The sequence below is a fragment of the Anolis carolinensis genome, chromosome 1, assembly GCF_035594765.1.
Source record: "Anolis carolinensis isolate JA03-04 chromosome 1, rAnoCar3.1.pri, whole genome shotgun sequence".
Classification (NCBI taxonomy): Eukaryota; Metazoa; Chordata; class Lepidosauria; order Squamata; family Dactyloidae; genus Anolis; species Anolis carolinensis.
In genome coordinates, this window is record NC_085841.1 from 316,145,008 (window position 1) to 316,166,479 (window position 21,472).

At 39.5% G+C, this 21,472-nt stretch overlaps 1 protein-coding gene across 2 annotated transcripts in view; it reads right to left on the minus strand.

Moving 5' to 3' along the window:
- The window catches only part of ryr3 (ryanodine receptor 3), a 342,095-nt gene that overhangs the window by 265,899 nt on the left and 54,724 nt on the right, over nt 1-21,472 (minus strand). For both annotated transcript variants that reach the window (XR_010001819.1, XM_062967304.1), the window contains exon 2: nt 8,305-8,424. Coding sequence is in view for 1 of the 2 variants with exons in the window: in XM_062967304.1 (XP_062823374.1) it covers nt 8,305-8,424 (120 nt within the window). In the remaining variant the exon portion in view is untranslated. The remainder of the gene's footprint in view (nt 1-8,304; nt 8,425-21,472) is intronic.

A 21,472-nucleotide genomic window follows, 5' to 3' on the forward strand; every position in this document is an offset into this window, starting at 1 on the left:
ATCCAAGAGATACAAAAATAAATGTTATTTCATCTCCTAAAGATCAACGGAGGCATAAAAACACAACAAAACACTTTTTTAAAAAGACTTTTAAAAAAGTCTTCATTACTGGAATTGTGCGCTTTAAGATGCTGAACTTGTAAGCCTTGCAGCCATTTTCTGTGCAGCTTGTCCTTTTTTTGAACTCTGTCTGTAAAACACAGAAAAGGGAACTATGTGATAAATGAAATTTGCATGAGGAACTAATCTGTGGAAATCATGTAAAAACAACAGTCAGAAAATACACCAAGCATTTTTTTAAAGGGAGTGAACTATGTCCATATCCCAAAATAATACTCAGCTTTTGATATAACAGTTTAGACTCCGTGACTGCTTAATTTATGGTAAGATATAAGTTCTTGTTTGTCATTTGTTGCTTGGTTACCAAGTCTGCAATGATTTTTTCTTAAAATTTGTTTTCAACAGCTGTTTTTAATGTATTTTAGATGATGAATCTGAACGACAAAATAAAAATGTCACACCACACACAGTTCTTCTAGAAATTTGAAAGTTCTATCAATTCAGCTTTAATTAAGCATGAACACTGATATTCCAGTGTGATTTCTTTTAGTGCTCTTGAATGTGTTTTTGTGTTTCATATCTATGAAATAAAGTCTATTAGAAGATTTTAAGCCCCTTTTTACCACTTTCAGGATAAATTTGAGATCCTTACTGTGTTCTAACAACTTGCAGTAGTTGTGAATCATGGCTAGTCAGGCCTGTGTCAACAGTCCCAGAAAATGTTTGCTACATTTTGGGAAAATTATGATTTTAAAAAATCAACAAAACATTACCACTGTTTGTTAGAAAAGTGTACCATAACTACCCTGGAGTGGAACTAAGAGATCAAGACAAAACATACCTTCCACACAAACTTTGGTATGCCGATTATATGGAGGAGTTCAAAAATCACACTGACAAATGCTTTTTGCTCCTGTGATGTTAAAGTCTATAATACAAAATATTACAAAACCATTTTCTACTCAACTCTGCTATCAAGTTTGAAACTTGTTTTATTATGGCACAGAAATTTCAGTTCAGCTTCCACTGGAAACACTGGAAAATTCCCGTATTAATTCTAGTTCTAATACCGTACAGGAAAAAAATTTAGTGTAATATAGGAAGCCAATACCCTTTCCACTCCTGATTTAGTGAGAGATTTGGGATTATCCACAGATTTTGCTGAACTTGTAGGCCTCTGATTAAAGAAAAAAAAATAGCGGCTGGAATATTTGTTTAGAAACAGAAATAAGGAAATTACTCCCTTCTTTTCACAAGAACATGATTTAACATAGTTTACAGTAGTTAATTGCACAATTGAAAAATGTATGCCCCTGTACCTGTTGGTTACTTAATTTCAAAGTTATGAGAATTTAGAATTGGTTCTCTCAAAGATTTTTTAAAAAGATAATGGTTGGATGATTCTTGGAGACCTTAAGGTAATGTCCTCATGCCCATTTAGTATCTCCTGGTCCTATTACGTTTGCATGCTCTTTTTGCTTAGGTTTGCGCTTGCATTTTGCTGCAACTTTTGGCAGCTTTCCTGAACAGAACTCAAGTATTTATTGATAGCCTGCTCTGCAAGCAAGCAGTAAATCACACGAGATAGCAAACATCAGCTTCCAATTTGTCTCTAAAACTTGGGGCTATGCCCGTTCCTGACATTCTTCACCCTAGTGCAAGAATAATAAGTCCTGATCAAAGGAAAGGCTACAGTGGCCTATCCTTGTTTGAAATAAGAAGCTGGGAAGCTCATGGAATGGCGTGGCAAGAAGCCTACCTGGGGGACAGTTGTGAAAATTTAAGAGGCTTATCTGAAAAAGTTAAAGAAGGTCAGTTAGAAATAGAGGTAGGAATAGGAAGTGGATAGGAAGGGCTTAAATACTGAAAATAGATTAACATAGGACAAAACTGAATAGTATTTCAGATTCATTGGCACAGGAGATGGGAGAGAGAAGAATTCAGGGCATCCAAGTGTAACTTGCTTATAATGTGATAAATCTTTACTGGTTTTATTTTCAGTAGCTCTACCTGAACGTTTACTTATAAGAAGGAATTCAGTCGCATTCTAGTGCACTGAACTTGCTGATAAATGTATCCACTTGTCCAGTGGTGTGGTCAATTTGTGGTTTAAGTACAGACCCAGGAAGGGTTCTTGAGGGTGAAAGAGCAAGATGAGACAAGGGTTGAAACAGTAAGGCCAACCTGGATAGGGCATCTGGCAAACCCAATTAGATTGTTTCTGCTCTAGAGGTACAGCCACACTGCTCAACAGCAAAACAATAGCATAATCTCTCTCTGAAAAATATCCAAAATAATTAGTTTATGACACCTACCAGCAAAACATGTTATTAGATGAACTAAGATTGTAAAGTCATACATGGATTCCAGCTAAACCTCTTGAAACATATTGAAGAACAGCAATTTATCACATCAGATTAGCATTTTGATAGACATATGGGTTTTTTTCCCCAGATACTTGTATTTCAGCATGTCACTGCAATCCACGCAGGAGACGGGAATTCCAGATATGAAAAAATCAGAGCCAGATAACACTTCCCAACAAAGGGTCCCCCCAGGCAGGAAGCAGCCAGGCTTTGAAGCTGCAAGGCTATTCAATGCTAATCAAGCAGGCCAATTGCAACATTCACACTTGCCTCCAACAGACAAGAATTCTTTCTCCCACCCTGGACATTCCACAAATATATAAACCCCACTTGTCTAGTTTCCAACAGACTTCACAACCTCTGAGGATGCCTACCAAAGATGTGGGCAAAACATCAGGAGAGACATGGAACATGGCCATACAGCCCGGAAAACCCATAGCAACTCAATCCATTTTCTTTTCCTTGCTGTAAGAAGCTGGAGGCACATGTACCTTTTATCATATATTTTACCCCCAAAGGTTGTAAAAGTTTGAGTTATAAATACTGAAATATATGAAATAATTCATAGGCAGGAATAAATGTATTGGGTTGGGTATGTTTTCCGGGCTGTATGGCCATGTTCTAGAAATATTATCTCCTGAAATAATTTACTATTTATTAACTTACAGTATTTATATTCCGTCCTTCTCACCCCAAAGGGCACTCAGGGCAGATCACAATGTACATATTCATGGCAACATTCAATGCCATTAGACATGCGACACACAGAGACAAATACACAGAGGCTATTTAACATTCTCCAGCTTCTGACTTCATGAGGGTATGATCGATTCCAGCCACAGGGGGAGCTGCTGCTTCATCATCCACTGTGACACGGAGTCCTTGATGGAGTACTTCCTCATCTTCCAGCACGCACGCTGCTGGACATTTTTATGGTGTTGTAAATTAGTTAAATTAACCTCCCCGCATAAGCGGTCCCTAAATTTCCTACTTGACAGATGCAATTGTCTTTCAGGTTGCTTAGGTAAACAACGAGCTGGCGCTATTTAATGGTTGGGCACTCAATCCGACCTGGGCTTCAAACTCATAAATCAGTAGTGATTTATTGCAGCTGGCTACTAACCAGCTGCGCCACAGCCCGTTCTATCTGACATGTGGCAGAGCCCATGAATGTGCATTCTGCCAGTCGACCCAGAGGCTAAGCTCACATCCCTTGGTACTATGTTGCTGTTGACAATTTGAAAACATTTAAAGTAAGAGTCCCCGTTGGGGAGATGGTGGCGGGGTATAAATAAAGTTTTATTATTATTATTATTATATTTTATTTAACCAGATAAAAGTTCTTGAAAAAGAACTGAAGAACAGCTATTCAGCATATTCCCAGAAGATAGTGAAAGAATTTAAATTCTGTGTAAATTCTAGGAAGATATATTTAGGCTTGGAAGGAAAAGCAAAGTTCAGAAATAGAACAGTTTGTCTTTAAAGACTGTCAAATCTGATTTCTATAATATCTGAGAAGGAAGGTCATTGTGGAATCGCCTCGTGATATTTTAAATGAAGGGAGTTACAGTGACTTTCAATGCAGTGGCTATTCAAGGCTAGTCTATGACCTTTTGTTGCATGAGGCACAAGACAAGATGGTGCCTCTTTTCCACTGTAGACATGGGCAGATGGCAGTTGAATTTTACTTCCAACAGTGATGATCATCCCATATTTCCTCTTTAACTCAACAGGCTAATTTAGCAAACAAACTACGTGGCACACCCTGCCCCAACATCTTCCATGACTGCCCACCCTCAGTATCTGCCCACCCTTGTCTCAGACTGTCTAATGAGATAGCTGAACCTGTAAACATTGTCAAGCAGAAAAATGCTGTATTGGTTAAGAATGCATTGCATGTACCTCTAGTGTGGAAGAATACCATTCTTATTAGACATGTACTCACAGTGCAATCCAAAGAGTTAAGAGAGTAAATATGTGATCCTAGAGGGACAGATGAGCCATTTCTTGTCCTCTGGAGGGAAGAATGGGAGTGACTTGTGTGTGCACTTCCTTCTCCCCCATGTGCTTTGCTATCTGCCATTTTAGAGGCCTTGCCAAGGTTCTCTGCATATGTAATCTGTTGCCATCCTTGTGTGAAGGTCTTATTGAGGTTGTGGGTACCTTTATATACTAAGCGAAGACCTGTAAATAGTTAGAAGTAGCAACTAAATTAAGAATAAAACTTTTGGGTGAAAGACAGAGCTCAAGAGTGTTTATTCAAGCTGATGAGCTATTATACAAGGCCAGAGGCTGTCAAGCGGTGACCAGGACTCTGCACTGTTTTGGGGATTGGTATTAACTGCATGTCTTGGAGACAGTCTGTCCCATTGCACAGCTGGAAGAGGCAGTGGTAGGACTGAATTCATATACCTACCTAGCAGGGGGGGGGGGTAGTGTGTGTATTTTACTCTGCTTCCCCTCTTCACACACCCCGCTAACAAACATTACATTCAATTTGCCTTCCAGATTACATTTTGATGTCCCTGTCTTGTGGCCTCTTGTGTTTCTAACAATTCACAGCTGAAACATCTGCCAATTATCAAATGCAATGGACCAATTCATAGATAATTTGGAAATGTGGTGCATAGTGTTTAGATAGCTAAGTATCCTGCTTTGCAGAGGTCATTATTTTCTTTGAATGTGTCCTCTATTTCAAATGGCAATCTAAATTTAAATTTAAATGGTCACATTTTTCCACTTTATACTGCTCTTCTATTTAAATTGTATAGCTTCTTATTTTTATTATTCTCCTCCTACTACTGTTTATTATGTTTATTTATAACCCACAAAAGAGACTCAAAGTGGCCTCGTTTTATGCATGAAACTGAATTATATACCAATACAGGTATACACACTAATTGTACATTACCTATGAATTAGTATTTAAATCTGTAACTTTGTGGCAATGTATTTCCTCTTTTTGGTGATCAATAAATGGCCAACCTGACTGTGTTATTTGTGTAAAAAATACTGAGCAACAGTGAGATTGTTTGGACCAAACTGCTGTCCCCAGTAGAATAATGAAGAAAACAACCTACATTCATCAACCAGTGAAATGTAGAGCACATTCTAATTGCTGCGATATAGTTCTCCCATTAATCCTTTCAGATAGGTAACACTGCAGCAACACAGAAGAAAACAGAGTGCTATAGATGTTTTCAAGGAAGCCAAACATTGAATAGTTTTTAGTAGTATATTGAAATTTTGAACCAGAAACAGGTCCATAGCTTCACATTGAGAAGTTTAACAAGCACTCAAAACAAAATATTACCTGAACTTTTGCAGCTCCTATACATGAGGTAATGAACACACAGCAAAATAGCATGGGCACACAGTAAATAATTCCTATAGCCACCAAGTTGAGAATAAACACTGTGAAAACAGTTTATTTTGGCAGATTAATTCATTATATGTTGTGATTTTAATAAGCAGAAGGATTATAACTACACCAGTATCAGTATAGGAAAGATCCAGCCAAGTATATTTAGATCCCGCCGGTTTTAGTGAAAAAGAAGTAAATGTTCATATAGGGGTCCCATGTTACCCTCCTTCCTTTTCCCACCAGTATTCTGTCATGTTTTCAAAGGAGTGTCACCAATGGTGAGGGAGTCCTGCAGTGGAGACAATACCACCCAGTCTTCCACACTACTAGCAATTTCAGTTTTGAGTCCTTGGGTGGGTACCTTCGAAGATCACTCAGGCTTCCTTCAGCAGGCAGCTTTGGAGTCGCCCCCCAACTGTGCTCTTTCATGTGGGACGACAATGCATTGCTATGACACTTTTTGTCGGCAGGATCAGAGATAGACAGGCTGCAGCATTATACGCTGTCCCTAAGGAAGATGCATTCACTCCTTTAAAGGAGGGCGGGAGTTACCTCATGTTAACTGAGTTCCTTTGCAAATCTTATCTCAGAGCATCAATAATCTCATGGAGAGAGGCAGTCAACCTCTGAGAGATGGCTGACCTTTACTCTTTAACAACGTCCTTCATGGAAAGTGATCTGTACGTTGTCTAGCTTTTTTTGCCTGGCTGCCACTACTGGTCGGCCCCCATCTGCACTCTTTCATATGCCATGACAATGCCTTGCTGTGGCAGTTTGGCAAGGTGAACGTTGTTAAAGTTTTGCAGTTCACCAAACAACAGCAAAGTCTTTGAGTAGCCTGTCTTGGACCAAATGGCTACAGATTTCACAAAGATGACAGCATGCAAGACTTTAAACTGTAGTTGTACCTCTTCCAGCTCACCACTAAGGGAAAAGTGTAAGGTGATACAATTTAAGCAGGAAAGTGTACAAACATAGGATGGGCAATACCTGACTTACCAACAGTTCTTATAGAAAGGTCTAGGATATTAATGATCCACAAGCTAAACATAAATAAGCTATTTATTGCTGCTGACTCTTCTTCTTGGTCAGCCATTCTAATGTTACTACTTGGATCTAGCTGGACAGACTAGAGTTACTAAAGCCAAAGAAATCTTATGAATGGAAATCTAGTAACCTATAATTCCTAAAATTCTAACATGACCTTTATATCATATATGCAAAACATTACAGTTTTGCATTATGAAGTCATTAATCGATCATTGCACCCTATAGTTGTTCACTTGTTCCCCTCTTCCTCTCTGTCTCCTCTCATTACCATTTCTCTTAGGCCTAGTAGGCTTGAAGGTCCAAAGATAGGGGCAGTGATTGTGCTATCCTACACCTTTGTGCCCTATAGCATTTCCATAGATTCATCAATGCATTATTTGGGTTGTTGTGAGTTTTCCGGGCTGTATGTCCATGTTCCAGAAGCATTCTCATCTGACATTTCACCCACATCTATGGCAGGCATACTCAGAGGTTGAGGGGTCAACCTCTGAGGATGCCTGCCATAGATGTGGATGAAACGTCAGGAGAGAATGCTTCTGGAACATGGCCATACAGCCCAGAAAATTCACAAGAACTCAGTGATTCCGGCCATGAAAGCCTTTGATAACACAATGCATTATTTGTTTCTCATTGTAAATAATCCTGTCTTCTCTCATCTTTTCAGTTTCTTACCCATATTCTTAGAAGCCTTCAATTAGACTGCTGCATTAGTTATTCACTGACTCAGTCATCACTGAAGCTACATTTTATGTCAATGACTAAAAGGAGATGGTCTCTGGCAGAGGCTGTTCAGTAAACAAGCAGGCCAAATGACAAAACAACAGAAAGTCTGTTAGAAAAACTTCCATTAATATGAAATGGAAAAGATTATGAAAAAGATTTATAAAACTGAACTGTATAATTCAGGAAAGTAGAAACATGGAATTCATTGTATTCATCACTGGTTTTTAAATCAGAAGGTTATGTTTGTATCCCTTCTCAATCAGGAAATTGACTTTGATAAAAACAAAATTTCACTCTCATTTTCTAATCTGTAAAATTCCTAATAGGAATGCCATATGATTATTCCTCTTCATCAGATTGTATGAACGTCAAAATAGTGAAGAAAACTGTACATATGGGTCAGCTGCCGATGTACTAGTATTCTAGGTGTACTTAAGGGTCTCCATATAAACAAATAGATTTCTGATTCTTCACAACATTAGAACTCTTTCATTTCAATGATAGTTTGCCATGCAGTCCAATAAGTAGCACTTCAAAAATTGAACTGCAAAGTAACAGGGAGCAACATGAAAATATACAATTCAGCAAAACTTATTGAACTGGAAAATAAATAATGTTATGGTTTGCATTTGATGTCCCTCACATATTACAGAATGTACCATTTAAAACTTTAATAGCCATTTGTAGATTAATAACTATCAATTGTCTGAACAAAAAAAACCTTGTAGAAGAAATGCTTACTTTAGCTTCTGAAGTCGGCTCTAAAAAGCACAGGCGATTTCCAAGTCCCTCAGCTGCCAGGCAGAACTTTCGCTGTTCTTTGTGAATGTTGGCAACACACTGAAGCACCACTTCATCATCCTGTCAAGAGACATGGGAACCATGTGAGACAACATAACATATCTGTAAGACTCAGTGATAGATTGCTTGCATTTCTACTAGTCCCCAAACAGCAAATCTGTATGAAAATAGTAACATGCATACATTTTTATGTAAAAAATTAGAAGATATAAACTTTTAGTTTTTATTCAGTTCCTGGAATCAAGGGCAAGGTCCAGCTCAGTTCATTGCATAAGTGAGTCTTGGACTCACATACACTCATCTACTGTTTTCCTTTAGTTACAAATCATAATGTACTGCTGCCATCTAATCCAAAATCTATGATTTTCCCTTATCGGATCATATTGTGTCTTTTCATTTGCACAAAATGCATAGTCTGCCAGTTTCAATGTAAGGCTTGCTGCGGAAGGAAGGAGTATGCAAAGAAAGGATCTTGGAAGGAAGCACACATAAGGCCTAATATTCACTTGTACAAGGCTCTAAGATATTTTGATATTACAGTAGAGTCTCACTTATCCAACAGTCGCTTATTCAACATTCTGGATTATCCAACGCAGTCTGCCTCCCGCCCAAATCCACAGCTGTTTCTCTAGGTTGCAAGAACTGAACTTTTTACGGATTTAAAATTCAACAGTTTTGTTACTGTAAGTTCATTTTATGCAAATCTATCTTTATTTGTAGTCAATTTGTTAGTAGCCAATGTTTTTGTAGTCAATACGTTGCAATGTTTTGGTGTTAAATTCATAAATACAATAATTACTACATAACATTACTGTGTACTGAACTGCTTTTTTTGTCAATTTGTTGTAAAACATGATGTTTTGGTGCTTAATTTGTAACATCATAATGTAATTCGATGTTTAATAGGCTTTCCCTTAATCCATCCTTATTATCCAATGTTTTCACTTATCCAATGTTCTGCCGGCCCATTTATGTTGGATAAGTGAGACTCTACTGTACTTGTGAATCAAATCATGCTTCAACTTACACATTTTTGTGATGAGCTGAAAAAGGGACCACAGTCAGATTGGCTAACGTTGTATTTTAGAATAAGTAATGAGGACCTAATGAAATCATATGTCTAGAAAAATTCAAAATGCACCATTTCTGTGAACTGATTCTACAAATCTACAACAAGAATAATTCAGTAGAACTCTCAAGGATTGGCCCTTCTGAATTGTGCATTTGCTTCATTACATACACACAAAACACATCATGTTTTCTTTCATCAAGTTTTTGTGGTAATCTGAGGAAGCATTTTGTCTTCCTCACTCCTTTTGGAATAGATACCGACAAGTCTGGCAAGTAAAAGTATTTCTTCTTCATGGTCTCTGTGAAAATTGCATTTATTTCCTGCCCCTGTGCAATCAGTTTGTAACCTTCTAGAAAGATTAAAGATATATTTTGGTGGAAGCCCCCCCCCCCACTCCCCATGGAGGTATTTAGCCAGTGGGAAGGGCTACAACCTCCGTTTCTTTAATCAGCCACCACTGCATTAGCTAAGGAATCTCTCTTGTTATGTTTTTGACTGTTCCCTGTTTTGACTCAGACTGTTTTTTGACCATTCTCTACCAATCCATTTATTGTTGAGACTGAATTGCCTTTGACTTGGACTGTTACTTGAGTACACTTTGTCTCAATCGCCCACGATCTGACTCAGACTGTCTCTGATTACTCCCTTGCTCAGACCAGTAATGTATGTTACCTTTTTCAAAAAGTGTGTGGCCTGTGGGGGTAAATTGCCCGACACTGATGTTCATACTCTGTGTCTTCTGGGCCTAGGGAAGGGCCACATGGTGCAGTCTTGCCACATTTGCCTTTCCTTTACTCTCCAAGCACATAACAAATGTGAATCATAGCTAAAAGCCCTGCTCTATGAGCAGGCCCTCCTTTCCCCCACTTTTCCTAAGAAGAGATTGGCGAGGATTTTTTCCTTTACATATTAATCCTATTTGAGAAGATCTTTATATATTTACAAATTATATAACATTTGTATCTTATTTCTTACGGCTTGATCTCTAGACTTATTCATAATACGATTCTTGACCCTGGTAGGGAAATATTATGGAGGGCAATACTTTATCCCTAATTTATTTTATTGCATAAATTAGTGTAAATAATGATAAAAGGAGCTCAAGCGGCTAAATATTGTTTGGCTAAAAACGGGCAACAGCGACAGCATTGTCTGTAGCCTCAAACAATTCTTCCTCTGTAAATGAGGCAGGACATTGCAGACAAGCATATAGATGCGGAGTTGTCTGTTCCGCTCCACAGTCGCACAAGGTGGAGGATTCTTTTAGGTAGTGCCATTTTGCCAGGTTGTGTTTTGATCTGTCCACTCCACTTCTGAGTCTGTTCAGGTTGCCCATTCTTGGTTTGCCCCTGGAGGAAGACCCTTATGGGGGGGGGGGGCATCCAATGGGACGTCCTGGTTTAGCTGTCCAGAGGGATACTTCTGCTATTGCTGGGAGAATGTTAAGAGGAATGGTGGTTCTCATGAAGCTTTTTGATTTGAGTCTACTGGGAGGAGGCTGATAGTTCTGTAGTGGATGGCTTTCATAGTGTTCAACCTTATTTCTCTCACAGTTAGCAGCAACGTAAAAACAAGCTTAAAAACTTGGCTTTTTCAACAGGCCTTTGGAGAATGATTTTTCACCTTCATGACAGGTCTTGTCCCTGTGATTAATAAATAATAATAATAATAATAATAATAATAATAATAATAATAATAATAACTTTCGTTCAATGCTATGCTCACCTGCTTTGCATGGGCAGACTTGTGCCAAACAGGGCAGGGATACTCAGCAGTTGAAAAGACAAGGCCAGAGCAGATGTTCTTATTAATTTTGGGTCTGCACCCCATGCCAGTAAATTTCCGCAGGATGTTATTGCATTCAGCTACTTTGTTACAGGTAAGCAACCCTTCCTTCTTTTAACAGGAAAAGCAACACATAGAAATATTCTTACTGTGATTAGAGATTGGGTTATATCATATTCTGGAAAACTGCAAAAACTATGGGACATCAGGCCCATGCTGTGAGGGCTAGCTGGAAGACAAGAGGCAGGTACCAAGATTATGGCTGGATTCTGAGAATGAAGAATGCCAAGCAGCTGGGTACAAAGATAAAAAGTCAAGTCCTAGTCAAATACAACTTGCTGTGATAAGGTACTCTGCTCAGCCATATATCTTTGTGCTGGTATTAGGAAGTAAGCTGCCTCAGCTCAGGTCAAACTGTCCATTTTGCCCTGTAGTTTATATTCCGACTGGCAGGAATTCTCCAGAGTCTTAAGCCAAAAAAGCATCTTTCCCATCAACTGCATTCTAAACTATTTCTTTATTTATTTGTGAAAGCTACAGACTAAATTTGGATGTTTGCACAAAAGCATGCACTCTAACACTGGGCTAGGAAGGGAAATTATACATGTTTGACTTTTTGCTTCACTGCAACCCATCCTTCCTTTTAACAAATTGAAAGACATCATTAATATTTTAAGCAACTAACCAGATCCAGAGTTTTATTGGTGTTTTAGTAAAATGAGCCTGTAAATACCAATTCCTATAAAAACAGATATTCTTTCTTTAGTAGTTAAAAAAGTGTTACCATTTTTTAGAGAAATTTATATTAAGGAAATATTACGGCATGTAAGAAATCAGTTTATGTGCGTGTCAACTGCAAAATAAGATGCATGAAGCTGATTGGTTCAGCCATGTCTGGAGAGCTGGCTAAGCCTGGGATTTTTTTTTTATACTGTTGCATTTTTGTTCAGGCTTGAGCTAAGCAGGTGCAGAGAGAGTTTGAAGAGAGGAGCAGAGGAAGACATACAGATTTTGTAGTTTGCTCTTGCTTCATGAACTGCTGAAGGAGTTTATCCACATGGACAAAGGATAAACTATTTTAGATCTCTCATGAAAGGACATTATGTGAGTTGATGCAACTGATCACATTGTACATATATTGTTCTGAATTTAAGAAGAATAAACCACACATATCATTTTCTTTCTTTAGAAAGGCAGTGTGTGGGCTGATCAAATGTAGACTGCGTATTTGGATTTTTCATTCCGACACAGGAAAGATGTATCTTACAATTGAAAAAATACAGTATTCTACAATATTCAGACTAAACTTTAAGGCACAATATGTATGAATATAAAGAAATCGTGAGGGGGACATGGTTTTAAAAGGGGAATTTTCAGGGATACTTCCAATGACTGTAAGTCCTGATTTACTGATATTTTACCTAATTTGCAAAAGGCCCTTGAGGCCCATGTTTGAGAGAAAATGCTGATGTTTGGAAAAAGAGTTGCTGCAGAGAAGAAGTTACTTCTCAAGGATAAAAGTGTATCAGGACAAAACTGGTTAGCTTAGTACTCCCTAAGTTTCCCAGCCGTTTTGGAGTTATGCTTTGCATCAGAAGCAGATAAGCCTGGCCCACAGATGCTACTATACTCAGGGTCAGTGACATGAAAGCACCATTGTCTAAAGAATCATATGTTGCTTTTTGCTCAATAGAACAGAGAAACCAATGAAATTGTATGTTAGTTAAGATGCTTGTGACGTAATCAATTTTAGACCAAAGAAATGATTAATCTTTGAAAACCAATAAGAATATGTTTTCTACTTTCTGTAATAGTGATAAAAAGTCTTCCAACCCATTTCAAGGGGCGACAAAACTTTGATTGCATGCCTGTATGTATTTTGTCGTTATTGCTATGGCCACGCAATAAACAGCTTTTTGCAGTTTAAAGATCCAATCCCCCCCCCCCAACCTGGGGAACCCAATGTTAATCCCTCCCCCCTTCCTTTAGATACAATCCCAACACCCCCCTAGCTGTACCCAACTTTTAGGACACCACCCTCCCTCTTTTTCCCTGCCTATCTCGACTATCAACATTAGGCTTGCTCAAATAATTCGTTTTTCCCGTTAACCGTTATTAATTCGTTATTTTCGTTTGTTTTGAAGCAATTTTGAAGCATTGGTTGTCCACACGTCTGGATATCGCGGTTTCGAATCGCGAGAGGCCGTTTTTCGTTATGTCGTCGTTTTTTTCGTTAGGAAAAAAAAGCTTTTGCAAATCTCCCAAACTCCCACCATTCAGGCCCTTTCCTTTTGCCCCTCAGCAAAAGGGGCGTCACGGGCTCAGCCAATGGGAGGGGGCGAGGGGGAAGGAGGCCGAGGAGGAGGAGGAAGACGGAGGGGGAAAATGGCCGCCGCTGCCGCCGCCTCGCCTCAGCTCAGGCCTGGTGTCTCTCTGTGAGGCGGGAAGGCGGCGGATGGAGCCGGGAATGGAGAGACCGAGAGAGACAGAGAGGGGCCCGGCGGTGAGGTTTTGACGTCTGTGCGAAGCTAGGCAAGTGGGGTTTATATATCTGTGGAAGGTCCAGGGTGGGAGAAAGAACTCTTGTCTGTGGGAGGCAAGTGTGAATGTTGCAATTGGTCACCTTGATTAGCATTGAATAGCCTTGCAGCTTCAAAGCCTGGCTGCTTCCTACCTGGGGGAATCCTTTGTTGGGAGGTATTAGCTGGCCCTGATTGTTTCCTGTCTGGAATTCCCATTTTTTGGGTGTTGTTCTTTTACTGTCCTGATTTTAGCTTTTCTGTAGCTAAAAATGCATATAAAATTGATTCTATAGGGAGGATAAATGATTGGATTTCAACTCCTACAGCTTGGCTTTCTCTGCCAATAATGGTACCCATCTTGGATATTGTAAGGGATTTATTATTATTATTATTATTATTATTATTATTATTATTATTAGACCTTGCTCCCAGGAAGGTGCCTTCGCTGTGGCTCCCAACTTATCTATCTATCTACCTTTCCACATATTCTCCACATTGTGTGTATGTGTATGTATATTATATATACATGAGCCCCGATGGCGAAGTGTGTTAAAGCACTGAGCTGCTGAACTTGCAGACCGAAAGGTCCCAGGTTCAAATCCCGGGAGCAGAGTGAGTGCCCGCTGTTAGCTCCAGCTTCTGCCAACCTAGCAGCTTGAAAACATGCCAATGTGAGTAGATCAATAGGTACCGCTCTGGTGGGAAGGTAATGGCACTCCATGTAGTCATGCCGGCCACATGACCTTGGAGGTGTCTATGGACAACACTGGCTCTTGGGCTTAGAAATGGAGATGAGCACCAACCCCCAGAGTCAGACATGACTGAACTTAACGTCAAGGGATACCTTTACCTTTACCTATACACACACACACACACACACACACACACACACACATTATGCAGGGACTATATATATATATACACAGTATATATCACACACACACCAATTTAACAAAGTTTCAGCCACAAAAACAAAGTTTCTGAAGTAGAACAATGACTTTCACAGTAAAGACAACCCAATTTAACAGGAAATAAGACTTTCAAACCAGGAACAGATTTCTGCAATTATTAAAAAATGGTTTATTATAAAAGCTATGAAAATTCGCCAAAACTCAGAGGATAAGGGAAACGTTCCAAATTTTGGTGAGCTATCAGTGTTAAATGTGTTCTACCACTGTACCAAGTTGGAAGAAGATCACTCAAAAAATGAGGGTGGGAGAGTCCTGTAAAGTCCTCTCCCTCTGTGCTGTTTTTGGGAATTGCGCATGCGCGTCCGCCATTAACGAATTAATTTCGAAAATAACGAATTTTCGTTAATTTCGAAAAATTTTGGGGACAAAATTCGTAAATAGCAACAAAAACGAAAAACTGACCCCTCTAGTTTTGAAACGAGTTTAGAATCAAATTTTTCATGGATCGATCAAGCCTAATCAACATCCATTCCCCCCTCTTCCCCTTAGTCTATGTTTATGTAATCCTGAAAAATTTCAATAAAAATATTTTTTTTAAAAGATCCAAGTTTCATAGTGTCCTTCCTCGCCCTCTCCATTGGAAGGGGGCTCTTGCCTTCAGTGGGATCGCAGGAGTACCAGCGCGTCATTGCCCCTGCAATAGAACCAGTTTTAATACTGTACAATAAAATTCAGCAGTGTCACCTCCTCTTTGTCAACTTCAACATTACTTATGTTATATGGGTTGACAATTCACATGTAATCACTTCTGAATTTGAATAGATCTCTACCAAGGGTTCTGTTGTTTCTTGGTATCATAGTGGCAATACCTTTGGCACTACATGAGGACACTGCTACAAAGTGATAATGAATATGATTATGAATCCAATGATTTTGATCAATTCTTAGGGAATCTGCTCTTTCCCCAAGTGTCCTATCACCTGTAAATTCCACATATACACACACACACAGAGTGAGAGTAAAAGAAGGAGAGGTGCCCTGAATAAGTACTAGGAAGCAACTGTTGTTAAATATTGAGGATGTAGATCTTACAGTCATAGACACTAAGGAAAAAAATAGCAGTGCCTTTTTTCTACTCATATAAGAACTACATTCTGAGGCTGATACAACTATAAGGATAAAGTGAATAATGGAATGGAAAATAATTCTAGTTTGACTTGGATAATCTGATCACAGTATTTACTATTAATGGTTTCCCATGAAGAGTATAAAAACACAATTACATGCATTAGGTATGAAATATGTTCACTTTCCAATCCAATGAATTCTGTGTGTTTTTAAAGAGTTCTAGTGACCCAAGCTAAGTGCCAGCTGCATTAGCTTGTTGAGCAGGATGGGTGCATCATGTTTAAGAAAACTTATTTCCAGGTAATTGTGTACAGGATTGCAGCCTAAGTATTGTTTAGATGAAACCAACACATATTGCACATTTTCAATAATGAAAATGCTATTGTTAAGTGTATTTTTCAGTTATCCTAATGGGAGCTACCATTAGCACTTATCCAAGCAACTCCTTTGGAATATATTGTGTGTGCAGGCATGCATGCATCAGATGTTAGGATATGTAAGAAATCAGTTAATATGTGTGTGTCAACTGTAAAATAAGATGCATAAAGCTAATTGGTGAGCCATGTCTGGAGAGCTGGTTAAGCCTGGGAGTTTTTGATACTGTTGCATTTTTGTTCAGGCTTTGAGCTATGCAGATGCAGAGTGAGTTTGAAGAAAGAAGCAGAGAGCCTGAGAGAGAGAGATTTTGAAGTGTGCTCTTGCATCATGGATTGCTGAAGGAATTTATCCACATGGACAAAAGGAAATACTAGAATCATAGAATCATAGAATAGTAGAGTTGGAAGAGACCTCATCGGCCATCTAGTCCAACCCCCTGCTAAGAAGCAGGAACTCGCATTCAAAGCACCCCCGACAGATGGCCATCCAGCCTCTGCTTAAAAGCTTCCAAAGAAGGAGCCTCCACCACAGCCCCGGGGCAGAGAGTTCCACTGTCGAACAGCCCTCACAGTGAGGAAGTTCTTCCTGATGTTCAGGTGGAATCTCCTTTCCTGTAGTTTGAAGCCATTGTTCCGTGTCCTAGTCTGCAGGGCCGCAGAAAACAAGCTTGCTCCCTCCTGCCTATGACTTCCCCTCACGTATTTGTACATGGCTATCATGTCTCCTCTCAGCCTTCTCTTCTGCCGGCTAAACATGCCCAGCTCTTTAAGCCGCTCCTCATAGGGCTTGTTCTCCAGACCCTTAATCATTTTAGTCGCCCTCCTCTGGACGCTTTCCAGCTTGTCAACATCTCCCTTCATCTGCGGTGCCCAAAATTGGACACAGTATTCCAGGTGTGGTCTGACCAAGGCAGAATAGAGGGGGAGCATGACTTCCCTGGATCTAGACGCTATTCCCCTATTGATGCAGGCCAAAATCCCATTGGCTTTTTTAGCTGCCGCATCACATTGTAGGCTCATGTTTAATTTGTTGTCCACAAGGACTCCAAGGTCTTTTTCGCACACACTGCTGTCAAGCCAGGAGTCCCCCATTCTGTATCTTTGATTTCCATTTTTTCTGCCGAAGTGAAGTATCTTGCATTTGTCCCTGTTGAACTTCATTTTGTTAGTTTCGGCCCATCTCTCTAGTCTGTCAAGATCGTTTTGAATTCTGCTCCTGTCTTCTGAAGTGTTAGCTATCCCTCCGAGTTTAGTGTCATCTGCAAACTTGATGATCGTGCCTTCTAATCCTTCGTCTAAGTCATTAATAAAGATGTTGAACAGAACCGGGCCCAGGACGGAGCCCTGCGGCACTCCACTTGTCACTTCTTTCCATGATGAAGACGACGCATTGGTGAGCACCCTTTGGGTTCGTTCGCTTAGCCAATTACAGATCCACCTAACCGTAGTTTTGTCTAGCCCACATTTTACTAGTTTGTTTGCCAGAAGGTCGTGGGGGACTTTGTCGAAGGCCTTACTGAAATCCAGGTACGCTACATCCACGGCATTCCCTATATCGACTATTTTAGATCTCTCATAAAAGGACATGTGAGCTGGTGCAACTGATCACATTATACATATGTTATTCTGTATTTAAGGAGAATAAATTACTTGTTCTTTATTGTTCACCTGCGTGGACCAAACATTTTGATTTTTCATTACGTCACATTATACACATACATTATACAATTATATCCCCTTTCTCTCAATGGTGCAGTAGTTCTTTATTCAGAGCATACTTAAGAACTCAGAGCAAATGAGAAAGACAACAGGTAACATACTGACTAAAATGTTCTCTTTGACAAGGGTAATAACATTACATCCTCTGAAGTGTGGTGTAATCCATGAGGATCATACACTAACAGGAATGTGTTTGTCTGAATTACTGATTGAGCATATTAGTGGAGAAAAGTACATTATGTGATACATTTTAGGCCTGTATTGCTTGCCTATTGTGCTGGTGGAATCTCCTGTATATGAAATTATTTCCTACTCCTTATTCATTATAGCTCCAAAACGTCTTCTGTATTTTATCTGACAAAAGAAAGAATTCTGGGGACGAGATTAAAATCAGTAATATTAGATGCACAGTCTGAATAGCTAAGTTACATGAACAAATATACAATGAGCATTGTACTAGGCAATACATGCTATTGTTTGTAGAAATTCAACCCAGTGGTCCATGGACCATTGCCATGAACCAATCAGTTGCTAGTCCCTGGCACACTGAAAGAAAAACTGTGAGCTTCTCACATCAGATAGTTTAGCTATGAAAGAGAAATGCACATTCAACCCTAGGCTGCTCAGTCAATTGTAGAAAATGATCGTGGTCTTGTGCATGGCTTAACAATTTGTCTGGAGAAGGGTGACCAAAATGATCAAAGGTTTGGAAGCCAAGGTCTATAAGGCTTAGGGAGCTGAGTATGTTAGCTTGGAGAAAAGAAGACTGAAAAGGATGCCAACTCATTTGCTGCTGCTCTAGAGACTAGGTTATAGAGCAATGGATTTAAATTGCAGGAAAAGAGATTTTATCTAAACATTACGAAAAACATTAGCAGAGCACTTGATGAACCAATCTGGACACAGCATATTATTTGAGAACACAGAAATGCTGGACCACTCTTAACAACCACCATATAGGAGCCCCTGGTGGAGCAGTGGGTTAAAGGCTTGTGACTTGAAGGTTGGGCTGCTGATCTGCAAACTGCCAGGTTCGCGGATGAGCTTCCTCTATGAGCTCCAGCTCCATGCGGGGACATGAGAGAAGCCTCCCACAAGGATGGTAAAACATCAAAACATCAGGGCGTCCCCTGGGCAACGTCCTTGCAAATGGCCAATTCTCTCACTCCAGAAGTGACTTGCAGTTTCTCAAGTCGCTCCTGACATGGAAAAAAAAAAAAAAACCACCACCAGGCTACACAGAGAAGCCATTGAAATCCACAAGCATGTGGACAATTTCAACAGTAAGGAGGAAACCATGAAAATGAACAAAATCTGTCTACTAGTATTTAAAAAACTCAAAAATCAGAAAAGTAAATAAAGAGCAAGACTTAGAAAACAGGTATGAATCAATCAGGGCCAGTTAACGCCTCAGAACAGTAAATAAAGAACAATATTCTGAAAACAGAAAAATTGCAGAGATTAAACCATCAGGGACAGCTAACACATCGAAACAAAGGATTCTTCCAGACAGGAAGAAGCCAGGCCTTGAGGCCACAGGACCATCAAATGCTGATCAAGGTGATTAATTAATTACAATATCCACACCTGACTCCAACAGACAAGAGTTCTTTCTCCTACCTGGACCTTACACAGATATATAAACCTCCCTTGCTTAGTTTCCAAAATACCACAGATGTGAGCGAAATGTCAGGAGAGAAAGCTTCTGGAACATATGGCCATACATCCCCAAAGACTCACAGCAACCCAGTGATTTTGAAGGAACCAAAGTTTAAGAAATAAGTTACCCCTCCCAACCAGAGAGGAGATGATGCAAGCTGTCAGAGATGTGGTTTGTGGTTTTTCTAAAGAATCACCTTTTTGGAAAGAGGAAGTAAGTTGTTTGTTACCCAGTATAAAAGGGAGCCAAAGGCCTCGATGGAGGCAGCAATCCTTTGTTTTGCTTGTATTAAAGATACTTGCATATTGCCAGTCTTATTCACAGCTGTGAATAAACATTGATTTTTCTCTCCTAACGGGAGTTTGTGGTTCTTGGTGAGTCTTCCTTCCATCAGCCCTAAAACCCCTTCAGAGGGTTCCACTACATATTCTGGGAGCTCGTCCGGGATGATTGGAGTGTGACGGACGATTCAGGGAACCACAATAATTGTTGGCAATCCGTTCCTGAAGGACTCGTGGGTGACCACGGCTCACCGGAGATTGTTGGGAGGGATCCCGAACTACTCTAAAAGATCAACTTCGCTGTTCGACGCGGTCTTCCAACGATGCCCGACGGAACGGTCCTAATAATTAGGGGAGAGAGAGTCAAGGATGGTTGCTTGGACGAAAAAGTCTTATGTATAAAAAGAAGAAAAATTTAATGATAGGGAGAGTGTTATAGGGACAGTGTAATAGTGAATTTGAGGACAGTCCACAAGAGATGTGCTGGTAACGAAGATCCTACAAAAATCGTGTCTGAGAAGGATTTGTCTTTGAAAAGTTTGTTATTTGTCTGTTTCCCATGGCACTGACAGGACAGGAAGAAAAGGCTGACTTTCAGTGGGAAGGAGTTTGCTTGTGAGTAGTGTCAATTGTTTGTTTTTATGTTTATTGTTGTTTGTATGGCAATTTAAAATTTTGTATATACTCAGGACAGAAAACGAGTGCTGAGCAATGGAACCAAAAGAAAAGGATGCATTTATTTTTCCAGGGGTAATAAAGATAGGCAATAATTACGTTGCTGTTCCATATGGACAAAGACTAACATTTGTGTCCTCATACGATAGAGAACAAAAACCGCCCAAAAGGAAACCAAGTCAGGAAAAACATGACAAACAAAAAGGTTAAAAGTATTGCTGAGGGTTTTCGTGGCTGGAATCACTGGGTTGTTGTGTTTTCCAGGCTGTGTGACCGTGTTCCAGAGGCTTTCTCTCCTACTGTTTCGCCTGCATGTGTGGTAGGCATTCTTGGTGGTTGTGAGGTCTGTTGGAAACTGGGAAAGTGATCTTTATATGTCTGTGGAGAGTCTAGGGTGGAGGAGACACTCTTGTCTGAGGAAGGCGTGAATGTTTCACTTGGCCACCTTGATTAGTAAATATGTGAAGTATGAGTGAATGAACTGCGAAATTGTTCGCATGTCTGAATGAATATTCTTGACAGCATTTCAGATTGAAGATGGGTGATCTAGTAAATACAATGTGTGGATATAATGAGATGTGTGTGTTTAGAAGATAGGTAAACTCAGGTGTATTTTGTATGTCCTAGATTGCCTTATGTGGTCATACAGGTACTTTTCTGTGAATGTTCAATCAAAATGGATAACAACAATTTGGCTGGGAAGAGAGAGAGAAAAAGATGAAATAAGTATTTTAAAATATCATTGTGTTTTCAAAAGGGCTCTCAAGATGGCCACTTGAGAGCCATTTTGAACACAGAGGAGCTAAATTATAAGATAGATGAAATTGTGGGATGGAAATTGTGTCTTCAAAAATGTTAAATTACTAAGTTTCCTTACAAGAAATGTTTCTATGAATCTCAAATGATAGAGTGTTATAAATTATCTCTAATTGCCTTATAAATGAGACCCCATTCTAAAAAAGTTTAAAAAACTATATC